Here is a 12,976-nt window from a genome sequence, read left to right as displayed (position 1 = left end):
GGACTGGCAGGGGTTAGAGAGATTGGGCAGGATCCAGAGGAAAGAGTTAATCCTTAGACTGTGTCCTTAGTGTGGGGAACACTTTTAACATATTAGTCATGTTATTCCTAGGGCAGTGACACCATCAGACACATTTCTGTAGAGTCTTAACAGGACTGGCATGTGGAGAGGACACGTCACCCACCTGGCCCTTATGCCTCTCTTTCCCAGGCATTTGCTCCTTCCCAGGACACTTCGGAGACATTCACCCACACAATGGCAGAAAGTAACCACTCAACTGTGGTGGAATTTGTCATGCAGGGATCCTCAGAAAATCTCCGGTTCCAGGGTTTCTTCATTGTTCTCTTCTTCTTCCTTTACCTGACTGCACTTGCAGGGAATGGCCTCATCGTCATGGCCATCTGCCTGAATCCTGCTCTCCAAACCCCGATGTACTTCTTTCTCAGCAACCTGGCCATCTTGGACATTGTCTGCACATCCACTGTTCTCCCCAAATTGCTAGAGAACCTGCTGGGCAAGGGCAGCACCATTTCCTATGGAGGCTGCTTGACCCAGCTCTTCTTCCTGACATGGATCCTGGGGGCAGAGCTGCTGCTACTCGCCATCATGGCTTATGACCGCTATGTGGCCATCTGTCAGCCCCTGCACTATCACACACTGATGAGCAAGCCCCTCTGTGTACTGATGGCAGGCAGCATGTGGGTGATCAGTGGGGTTGACTCCTCTGTCCACACTGGCCTGATGGCAAGGCTAACATTCTGTGGCCCAAATCATATCCCTCATTTCCTTTGTGAAATCCCCACACTGCTGCAGCTTGCCTGTAGTCCAACAACGTTGAATAGCATCATGATTGTCATTGCAGATGTTTTCTTTGGGGTGGTCAACTTCCTTCTCACTATGTTGTCCTATGCCTTTATCATCACCAGCATCCTGCGCATCCGCTCAGCTGAGGGCAAACGAAGGGCCTTCTCCACCTGTTCCTCCCACCTCCTGGTGGTGTGTATGTACTACTCCACTGTCATCTATACCTACATCTTTCCAGCAGCTGGCTCCTCCATGGAAAATGGCAAAGTGGTTGCTGTCATGTACACAGCAGTCAGCCCCACCCTGAACCCACTCATCTACACTTTGCGCAACAAGGATGTAAAAGTTGCCCTCAGAAGGGTGTTTCCCACATTCCTTAAATGAAAGGAAATGGCCCAAGTGTCACTTTGAAATTAACATAATTTAAAAAATTAGTTTGAGCATCTAAAAAGACGTTGGATTATATGTCATATTCTTAAACTATATGCTTTCCTGGTAGAAACTTGCCAAATTTCTATGGGGAAATTTAAAGTTTCCATGATCTAACTGGGGATGCTGTCAGGGCTTTAGGGAAGGAGGAAGGTGGGGGGAACCACTGGGAGAGGGAGTGGCCCCCAGGAACAGCAGAAGGCCCAGCATGGCATTCCCTTTTCATCTTTCCTCCAGGGTATGCTTCCTTTTTCACCCCACATGAGTACCAGGGACCAAGGCTGTAGTCTTCCTATGCCAGTGCTGCTCATCACTTTCTCTTTCAGAGTGTGGTTCTGCATCTGGACTGAGGCCCTTTAGGTTCACTGCTTGGTGTATGTTGCCATGGGTTTTCTTAATATTCTGATTTGGAGAACCTCAACTGGACACTGATTCTCCCACCCATCTCTTGTAAATTTGAGAAGCAACAGATAAACTTCTCCTAACCTTGCCCATGGTACTGAGGAGAAGATGACAGACACTTATGCAGCCTCCCATGTCAGTGACCGGCAGTAAGGAGGTTTGTTTTGTACAATTTTCCTTTCACAAATAAGCATCATCTGTCTTTAATCAAGAAGTTTTTTCATTGCAGGAAAGAGGGTTTTTTGGAACTTTAGTTTGAACAAAAGATCTTCAACATATATTTTTATGGAGTCAGTTCCTTCACAGTGTCATTTTATTTGCACTGTTATTAATTAATATTATTAGTTTCTTCCTCTGCTTTTTGCCTTTAAAAGTTTGTATCCTCCCTGCTTCATCCTAGAATCTCTTCTCCTGGAAACTGCATTCATTCCTACAACTGTATTTGTCATTAATAATTGCTAGTGAAACTCAAATTTCTAGCTATAGTCCATTCCTCACCTCCAGATCCAAGACATTTTGATATAACTGCCTAGCTAGCATAGTACTGGGTAGTTCTCCAGGGACACCTCTCAACAGTCTATATGGACAATTTTCACTTCCCTCAAACTCATCTTTTTTTTCCCCACTTCTAATTTTTTTTATTATCTCTTTTTTATTTTTTTATTTTTTTAAAAGATTTATTTATTTATTTAATTCCCCCCTCCCCCGGTTGTCTGTTCTCTGCGTCTATTTGCTGCATCTTGTTTCTTTGTCCACTTCTGTTGTCAGCGGCAGGGGAAGTGTGGGCAGTGCCATTCCTGGGCAGGCTGCACTTTCTTTCACGCTGGGCGGCTTTCCTTACGGGCGCACTCCTTGCGCATGGGGCTCCCCTACACGGGGGACACCCCCGCGTGGCACGGCACTCCTTGCGCACATCAGCGCTGCGCATGGCCAGCTCCACATGGAGCAAGGAGGCCCGGGGTTTGAACCGCGGACCTCCCATGTGGTAGACGGACGCCCTAACCACTGGGCCAAAGTCCGTTTCCCTGTTATCTCTTTTTTAAAGATACATAGATCACACTAAATGTTACATTAAAAAATATAAGAGGTTACCATATACCCCCACTTCCCACCCCTCCACTCCTCCCACATCAACAACCTCTTTCATCGTTGTGGCACATTCATTGCATTTGATGAATACATTTTGGAATATTGCTACACAGCATGGATTATAGTTTGCATTGTAGTTTACTCTCTCTCTCAGTCCATTCATTGGGTTATGGCAGGATATATAATGTCCAGCATCTGTCCCTGCAATATCACTCAGGACAACTCCAAATCTCCAAAATTCCCCCACATCACACCTCTTCTTCCCTCTCCCTGCCCTCAGCAACTCCCATGGTCACTGTATCATCATTTTTTTTAGCAAATTGTTTTTATTGTCTTTTTAAAAAAGATACAAAGATCACACAAAATGTTACATTAAAAAATTTAAGAGGATCTCTCATCCCCCGCACTCCTCCCACATCACCAAGTTCTTTCATTAGCGTGGCTCATTCATTGCATTTGATGAATACATTTTGGAGCACTTCTGCACTGCAGATATTATAGTTTAGATTGTAGTTTACACACTCTCTCAGTCTGTTCTGTGGGTTATGGCAGGATGTATGATGTCCTGCATCTGTCCTTGTAATATCATTCAGGACAACTCCAAGTCCTGAAAATGCTCCCACATCACATCTCTTCTTCCCTCTCCCTGCCCTCAGCAACTCCCATGGCCACTGTATCATCTATTTTTAAGAGTGATAATTACTGAAAATTTCTTGATACACTTCTAGTTTCTGTCTGACACTTCTGTCATTCAACTGAAGATTGCAAGTGGTCCTTACTGGGCGATTGGACTCCTTCCACTTCATCTTCCTTCGTTATTGACCTCTCCAGATTTGTTTTACACGCTGTATCCAGAGCTATAAACTTGACAATGTTTTATCATGAAAATTGCAAGCCTATACAAAGTTGAAACTTTTAGAGTGAATACTCGTGTACTCAGTAAGTAAATGCTACCATTATTCATTCCTACACTCATTTTATTACTTGTCTATCCATCAATTCATCTTGTCTTTTTAAATTTCAAAGCAAGTTGCAAATATTTGTATGTGTCTCCTTAAATATTTTACTGTGTGTACCATTAGATTTCTTTATCCATTTCCAATTTCTATTCTTTCTGAGGTAAAATTTTCAAACAATGGAATACATAAATAAGGGTGCACATTTTCTGAGTTTAGACAACTAAATTCAGCTGGGTAAACCAAATCCTTATCAAGACACAGTTCTTAACTCCCATTCTTGAATTCCCTCTTGCTCCTTTCCGAAGTAATCACTGTTCAGATTTTTTCCACCATAGATCAGTTTTGCATATTTTCAAGGTTCATATAAATGGAATTATAGAGGACATAATGCTATTTTTCACAAAACATTCTAGTTTTGAGATTCACTCACCTTGTTGCCTGTATCATTAACCTGAGCCTGTTCATTTTTTACTTTTTCATTGTATAAATATAACACGTTTTATTTAACCATTCATATCTTTACAGATAGTTGTATTGTTTCTATTTTAGGGCATTATGAATATAATATGAATAAATCAATCCTGAACACCTTACTCCTGGTGAGAGATATCATGTAGCCTCCTGGAATTAAATTGCATAGTTTCAGAGCATCTAAGGTCCCATTTTCTATATTTTGAATGAGGACCTTTGAGGTGGGATTTGTCAGGTGCACAGCTCTGAGCCTTCCCAGGTGGCTAGACACTGGGGTGCTGAGCTCTGTGGGCACTTTGGGAACTATACTCTGTATTCATGTTGTGAGGGTAACACTTAAAATTGAGCTGAATACCCACCTTGATAGAGACCCAGGGAACGTGAATGAGAAAGAGCATTGTCTTTGCCTTCTCCTAGAAGGGTAGAACCTGAGTACTGAGTTCTGTGACTAGTGCATGGTGGCCTGTCTGGTCCTTGGGTCTCTGGTGAGCTTGTCTGCATCCTCATGTCAGTGTGGTGGAACAGGCAGATCTTGCTGCATTGCTACTACCCAGTCTCCCTCCTCATCTCCTCTTTCCAATGCCTGTTCACTCTTTATGATGTTGGATCATGTGAGAAGACCCTGAAGGAACATCTGAGGTAGAGACAAATCCTGAGACAGAGCCAAGGTAGGAATTGCCTGCCTCTACCAGGCCTTCTCTCCTTCCTGGCAGCTGCCTACTCTAAGAGCGCAGAGGCTCTGCCAGATGCTGAGCTGTTATGGGAGACCCCTCTGCCTCCTGCTCCATCTCTCTTTCCATATGGTCTCCTTTTCCTTTGGAGTGTTAATGCTCTCCTTTGTGGGTAGCCTTCATGATAATCCCAGCCCCTGATTTTCTGCCCCCACAATACCCTGAACCCACAGGGTGTCTCCACTGCTCCCTCCCAGACTAGGGCTGCAGTTTCCACTTGGCTCAGCCTCTTCCATACTCAAGGGGACTAAATGCAAGAATAGGCCTCTGCTGCAGGGGAAAGAAAGGAAGCCACAGGCAGGAACCCTACTCTTCTGATCCTCCTACCTAGTATTTGGTGCTTCCCAAGGGAACATTCCTGCCTGTTCATGCCCCTGAGCAGCTCATCTCCATCCTGGAAACATGTTCTTGTTGCTGGCCTCCTTTCTGCAAGATGAGCACAATGTCCCCACAGTCTGTGTGCTCTGCTGGCCATGCTTGGGTGAAGCAGCCTCAAGCTGAGCCTGACTCTATAGGCAGAACCTGCTCCTGGACAACACTAAATGTCTGGGGGAGAGACACCACTGCACTTTCATGACGATCCTCCCAGACATTGGACAAATATATGCATTTTCTATGTGCTCAGCAAATTTTCATTGACAAGTTGCTATGGATAATGAGGCTTTAGTGTATAAATTGTATACTTATAGGGTGCAAATCATGAATAAACTTGAAATTAGAGTGGCAGTTTCCTTCACCACAGTTTATTTTCATAAATCAACATAATCCCTCAGATAAGTAGAGTGGTCAGTCAGGAAATAAAGGAGAGAAAGATTATAATTCATCTAAATGAATTTTAATAATTAAATGAATTCAGGAGTTGTTGAAATTTCATTGCATTAACTACCCTATGGAATATTTAATAATTTGAGAGCAACTAAATATATACATTGACTACGATTGAGTGGAAGGACCCTAGGAATTCTGAATTTAAAGGGAACAAGTGGTCATTTCTTTTGCAAATTTAGGAACCACTGAAATTATTAATTGCCCTCTGTTTGGTTGATTTGTTATGACCAGTGTTTACATATCATGATTTGAAGGTGGTTTCTATGAAAATTGCTTGGTTTTCCTTGCCTATATTGTTTACTTAATTCCATATCTTGGGTATAATGTAAGAATATACCAGGATATGTTGGGAAGTCCTGCTGTATTCTCTAATAGTGCAGAAAGAATCCCCCTAGTACATGGGCAGTGCCTAGTGAAGGAGGACTGACAGTTATGCCAAGATATTGATGCTTGTACTTTTGAACCTTTTCTAGTGAAATTGAAACAGTCTGGTATTATATATTACCAAAGACTTACCCCCTGAAAGCCTCCTTGTTGCTCAAATGTGTCCTCTCTCTAAGTCAAACTCAGAAAACAAATGCACTACCTTACCTCAAGCATAGAACATGACTCCTAGGGAAAAGCCTTCCTGGAATTGAGGGATTATTACCAACCATTAACTTGTGGTGAATCTGGAAAAAGACCTTGACCAAAAGGTGGAAATATTAAATACAAATGAGTTTTTATGGCAAATAGATTTAAAGTGAGTCAAGAGGTTATTCCAGAGGTTATGTTTAAGGATGCCTCAGCAGAACTCATTGACTGCCACAGTAAATAGTGTGTCAGAGTGGGGCTTCTGAGAGCTCTAGAGACATCTAGACACTCTATGTGGGACAAACAAGCTTAGGAATTCAGCATGCTATTAATGGGCCTTACTTTGGAATATATGCTCCCCAATGTAACAGAGTTAGTCTCATTTATAATATCCCTACACATGGCTTTTCTGCCTCTTTTATTTGAACCTATAATTAGCACTGTTCTTTTTAAATAATAGTGTCAGGGACTTAACTATTCTGCTCTTCATATGCCTTTTGAGCTCAGAATCTCAGCAGAGTTGCAACACTTATTCACCAGTTTATTGGACTCATACAGGACAGCTAACAAAAGACAATGATGGACAGCATCCATTGCAGGAATTGGAGCTTGTCTTCAACCGCAAACAATACAGTTCCATCCATTGGCTCCATGGGATCTAAAGTCCCTCGCAGTCAGAGGCAGGGTGGGCATCACCATCTCAAAATCCTCAAAATGGAGAAGTGAACAAACAAAAGGGGGGAAGCAACTATGGGCGAAAGTAGACTTTTGATTTTTCTAGCAATGGAAGAACTTATAATATTGATATAAAAGTAATGGCCAAAGTTTCTGAGGGGAGGGAGAGGGAAAAGTAGGTTCAACATGGGGCATATTTGGGACATTAAAATTGTCCTGCATGACATTGCAATGATGGATACAAGCGATTATACATTTTGTTAAAACCTATAAAACTTTGCAGGGAAAAGTGTAAAGTATAATGTAAACTATAGTCCTTGGTTAATATAATGCATCAATATGTGTTCATCAAATTTAACATATTTACTACACTAATGAAAGATGTTAAAGGGGGAAACTGTGGGAAGGGGAGGTGGTGGGGTATATGGGTGGAATGGGGACTACCCTATATTTTTATGTAACGTTCATACAATCTAAAGCTTCTTTAAAAATATTAAAAAGGAGAAAACCACCAGCAGATTCCTTATTGGTCATTTGTGAAATCTTTTAGATACCCCCAAAAAGCACAAAGATACAATGAACTAACTGCATTGTCAACCAGGCAGACAGTACTGTGCCTGACTCCACATGTTTCTTCTCTGAAGTTCACGATGAGGTGAGAGTTGACCAGCCTAGACCTGGATTCAACCCTTCTGAAGTTCTGGGTATTAGGACTGAGCCTATATATGCTGACCCTCACCATTACTTGGTCTGCTGACACTGCATCTGTCCCTGCCCTCAAGGGCAGGTTGGTTGTTTGCTTGGTCCATACCCTAGTGATGAGAAAATTCCATCTTCTTTAGTGGCAAGTTGCATTGAGAACATTCACCCTTAGTAGGTGGTGATGAGAAGAGCAATTTACCTCTGAGGACTTCTTCCTAAACCTATAACCCAGGCTAATCACAAGGAGAGCATAAGAAAAATCCCGCAAAATGACCTCCAACAAGGTTCCTAACCAGTCCTTTTGAAATCACCCAACTCATAAAACTGTGACACACTGAACAACTGCCAACACTAAGAGGAGCTCAAGGAGACCTGTCCACTAACTGTCATGGGGTGGGTGGGTCCATAGGCAGGAGGACCCAGGCATGATGTAACTGGGTCTGGGCGTTTCTTCCTTGCAGCCAGTCTCTGGCAGTGCCTGACCATCATTAAATGGATAAGTTCCCTAATTTGCTCAGGACAACGAGGGTGAGGTTGAAACCTTGAGATGGGCTACTACCTGCAGGCAGATCCAGCTGTGCATACAGCAGTCCTGGATGCCCATTATCCAGCCCCTTCACACTCTGGGAGCTGCCTGGACTAGAAGAGGCCCAGGAAGGCAAATATGGTTTTGACTGAAGAGCCTGATACTAGGTTAATGCACAGATGAACTCTGACAGTGATCCCAGAATGTCCAAGGGTGGTGGCTCTTCCATGGTGTCCAGACCACTTCCCAGCCTGTGTTCATATCTACTGGTCCTCTCCGGGGATGTTGATCTCCCACCCATCAGTCCTGTCTACTTCACCTGCTATGAAAATGAGAATTTCATTGTGGCTTGGAGGTCATCTTCTCTCTAAAGTACTGCCCAATCTTCAGCTGAAATGCTTTATCTTCTTTGGGAATACAGAGGCCAGAGCCAAAAAGCCTGTCCTGGTAGGTGTGCAGAGAAGACACATCACACAGCTGGTGCTTGTGTCTCCATCTACCAGGTCCCACTACATTGCAGGACTCACTGGACACTCTCCCACTCACTGTGAGCAACCAACCTCATGGCTCTGATTCATTTTCTCCTGCAGACTTTCTCAGAAAACCCTCTGCTCCAGAGTGACTCATTTGCTATTTTCCTTTTCCATTACCAGGTGGCCCTTGGAGGGAACAGCTGCATTATCATGGCCATCTTCCTGAAACCTGCCCTTCACTCACTGATATATTTCTCTCTCACCAACCTACCTATCTTAGATCTTCTGTGCACATCTATGGTTCTTCCCAAGTTGCTGGAGAACCTAGTGGACAAGGGCAGCACTATCTCCTATGGAGGTTGCTTCACCTAACTCTTTTAATGATGTGGATCCTCATTCCTGAGCTGCTGCTGCTCATTGTCATGACCTATAATTACATGTGGCCCTCTGCCAGCTGCTGTGTGATCACACACTGGTGACAGGCTTCTCTGCACTCTGTTGGTGTGCAGCATATGGGTGGCCAGTGAGGCTAGCAGATCTGTGCACACTGGCTTGATTTTATGGCTAACATTCTGCTACCCCAATCACATTCATCACTTCCTGCATGAAATCCCCACACTGCTGTTGCTTACCTTTGGCCCAGCATACCTGAACAACACTATGGTCTTTATCAGAGAAGTTTTCTTTGTGGTGGACAACTTCTTTCTCATCAAGTCATTTTATTTTATTTTATTTTATGTTTTTTTGGTCTTTATTTTTTTAATGTTACATTAAATAAATATGAGGTCCCCATATACCCCCACCCCCCTTACCCATGCCTCCCCCCCCCATAAAAACAACCTCCTCCATCATCATGAGACATTCATTGCATTTGGTGAATACATCTCTGAGCACTGCTGCACCTCATGGTCAATGGTCCACACCATAGTCCACACTTTCCGACAGTCCACCCAGTGGGCCATGGGAGGAAATACAATGTCTGGTAACTGTCCTTGCAGCAACGCCCAGGACAACTTCAACCCCCGAAAATGCCCCCACATTTACATCTCTTCCTGCTACTCCCCACCCCCAGCAGCCACCATGGCCACTTTCTCCACACCAATGCCACATTTTCTTCAATTACTAATCATGATAGTTCATGAATAGAATATCAGTAAGACCACTCCAATCCATACTCTATTTCTCCATCCTGTGGGCCTTAGAATGGTTGTGTCCACTCCACATCTATATCAAGAGGGGGCTTAGATTCCACATGGATGCTGGATGCAATTCTCCTGCTTTCAGTTGTAGGCACTCTTGGCTTCCTGGTGTGGTGGTTGACCTTCTTCACCTCCATGTTAGCTGAGTGGGGTAAGTCCAATAAACCAGAGTGTAGGAGTTGCAAGTCTGTTTAGGCTCAGGGCCTGGCTATCACATGGTCAGTCCAGAGATTCAGGTCCCCTGAGTATACGTTAAACCCCAGCACCAACAACAATTATTTTATGTTTTCCTCACTGCCAGTATCTTGCCCATGTTTTCTGCTTAGAGTGAGCAATGGGTTCTTCCCACTTCCAAGTGATCACATTGAACTATTGCACAGTCATCTATACCCATTTCTTCCCTTGCTCTGACTACTCCATGTAAAATGATAGTGATCATTTTTACCAGATTTTATCTAGGTTCTTTGACTATGTTGGAGAAATGAATTTCAAGAACACATCAGGTGAGTTAGGCCATTAATTTATTCAGGTGGGGAGGCAACAGAAATGGGAGAAAATAACAGAGCAGGGGTCCCAGGTAGAGAGGAAAGGGGTGAAAGGGATAAAGAGGGCTGATTTACAATCTACAATTCCCCATTATAGATTATAAATGCCCGGGTTTACTGGTGTGGCCACATGACAGAGGAAAAATGATGAGAGCAGTGCACTGAGGGCAGGAACGCATCCAGAGACAAGAGAGTGGGGCGAGAGCTCAGGCCTCGCTGTCTGCTTTATAAACTATTAATTATTCCACCCCTTTGTTAAAGGCAGGGGAGGGGTTCCATCTGTTTGCTGTTTTGATCAATCACCCCACCCATCAACCCCCCAATGAGGACCCAATGATAAAGTTCTTGGGGAATATCTTGGACTTTTCTTTGCTGCCAGAGAAAGTCTTTGTTTTGGATAGCAGAATCTTGGGGGTGGGGGTCTTCCAGCATCCATCTTGGGGGTTACTGATGTCCACATGGACTCTCTGACAGGTTCCAGATCTGTCCATTAATACCCTATCTTGCTAGCCTGCTTCAATCACCATCATGTACATGACTGTCAGTCCAAACCTCAACCCACACATCTACACTCTGTGGGACAATGATGTAAAATTAGTGCTCAGGATTGTGTTTCTCACATTCAGGAAATGAAAGGAAAAGGTGAATTTTTCTATAGGTTAAAGACTTTCAAAAAATGTTCTGGGGGAGCTCTATCACAGTCCCTAAAGGAACAGCAACAATCCCCCAAGTGCAACAGCAAAGACCAAAAAAGAAGGAAGGTCCAACAATGAGCCCTTGATACTAATGACTATGCTTGTGAGCCTGTGCACCTGAAATAAGAACAAGACCTAGAGCTTTAGGGTGCCTAAGACTTCCCTCCTGAGAGCCTCCATGTTGCTCAAATGTGGCCAGTCTCGAAGCCAAACTCAGCAGGTAAATGCGTTGCCTTCCCCCCAGCATGGGACATGACTCCCAGGGATGAGCCTCCCTGGCACCGAGGGATTACTACCAAGTACCAGCTGATGATGTAACTAGAAAATGACCTTGAAAAAAGGGTCAACTCGGACCAGCAGAATATCTCAATCTATATATAAAACCAGGAGTTAAAAATGCTTTTTGACCTGAATCAAGGGCGAAATGGAAAGGACAAATGAGTTTATATGGCTATGAGTCTCCAAAAAGAGCCGGGAGGTTATCAGAGGGTTTGCCCTTATGCACACCTCAGCAGAGTCCCAGAGACAGATAAAGTAGATACAATCCCAGGTATTGGTTCTTCTGAGGGCTACAGAGACCCACATGTTTCATGGTCATGGCAGATGGAGTTCGGTGCCATGTCAGTTGGACCTACTTTGGAGTTTGTGTTTCTGTGTGATGGAGCTGGACTCAGATGTGATCTTTGCTCACAAGCCTCTCCTGTTATTTTACCGGAACTGTTGTTGGTGCTAAGGCTTAATATATACCCGGGAGATCTGAATCTCTGGACTGACCATATGATACCCAGGCCCTGAGCCTCAACAAACTTTCAACTCTTACACTCTGGTTTATTGTACTTACCCCACTCAGCTAACATGGAGGTGAAGAAGGTCAACCACCACACCAGGGAGCCAAGATTGCCTACAACTGAAAGCAGGAGGATTGCATTCAGCATCCATGTGAAATCTAAGCCCCCTCTTGGTACAGATGTGGAGTGGACACAACCATTCCAAGGTCCACAGGATGGAGGAATAGAGTGTAGATTAGAGTGGACTTACCAATAATCTATTCATGAACTATAGTGATTAGTGAAGAAAATGTGGCATTGGTGTGGAGAAAGTGGCCATGGTGGCTGCTGGGGGTGGGGAGTAGGAGGAAGAGATGTAAATGTGGGGGCATTTTTGGGACTTGGAGTTGTCCTGGGAGATGCTGTAGGGACAGTTACCAGACATTGTATTTCCTCCCATGGTCCACTGGGTGGAACGTGGTAAAGTGTGGACTATGATGTTGACCATTGACCATGAGGTGCAGCGATGCTCTGAAATGTATTCACCAAATGCAATGAATGTCTCATGATGGAGGAGATTGTTGTTATGGGGGGAGGAGTGGGGTGAGGTGGGTGGGGAGTATATGGGGACCTTATTTTTTTAATGTAATATTAAAAAAATAAAGACAAAAAAATTCATAGTTACTAGCAATAAAAAAATTTCCTGGGAATTTTGTACAAGTAGCAAGCAGGGTAAGGTAATTCATGTGATAGATTTCTAAGTATTGTACTCACTGGTGGGAGCTGGCCATCCTTACATGGGGAACATTAACTAAACTTTCCAAGAAGGTAATTATGGATGTGTTCAGTGTTTCAGGGAAGCAGGAAGCAAGGATGGGAAGCATGGGGAGAGCAATTGGCCAGTAGGAAAGCTAAGTGTCCCATCAAGGCATGTCCTGTACACTCTCCCCCAATATCTGCTGACATTTTCACCCACATATCAGCACTAGGGAACAAGGTTGTAGTTAGCACACGGGGTGCCTTTGGCCATTTCCTCTTTCAGAGTAGGAGACTGGAGTTGGTTTGAGGTACATTCCACACATTATTTTGTGCACTTTTACTTATTTTG

At 43.8% G+C, this 12,976-nt stretch overlaps 1 protein-coding gene across 1 annotated transcript; it reads left to right on the top strand.

Annotated features, from left to right (window-relative positions):
• The first annotated feature begins 255 nt into the window (after nt 1-255).
• Nucleotides 256-1,188, top strand: LOC101425505 (olfactory receptor 13A1-like). Its single transcript, XM_004458812.1, has one exon. The coding sequence runs from the start codon at nt 256-258 to the stop codon at nt 1,186-1,188; it is 933 nt and encodes a 310-aa protein (XP_004458869.1).
• Nucleotides 1,189-12,976: the final 11,788 nt, after the last annotated feature.

This window comes from Dasypus novemcinctus, chromosome 6, assembly GCF_030445035.2.
Source record: "Dasypus novemcinctus isolate mDasNov1 chromosome 6, mDasNov1.1.hap2, whole genome shotgun sequence".
Lineage (NCBI taxonomy): Eukaryota > Metazoa > Chordata > Mammalia > Cingulata > Dasypodidae > Dasypus > Dasypus novemcinctus.
The sequence above is the reverse complement of the archived record's forward strand: the minus strand, read 5'-3'. Positions and strand labels throughout refer to the sequence as shown.

Coding starts and splice junctions, on each gene's coding strand:
- LOC101425505 (XM_004458812.1), top strand. CDS start 256: ATGGCAGAAAGTAACCACTCAACTGTGGTGGAATTTGTCATGCAGGGA.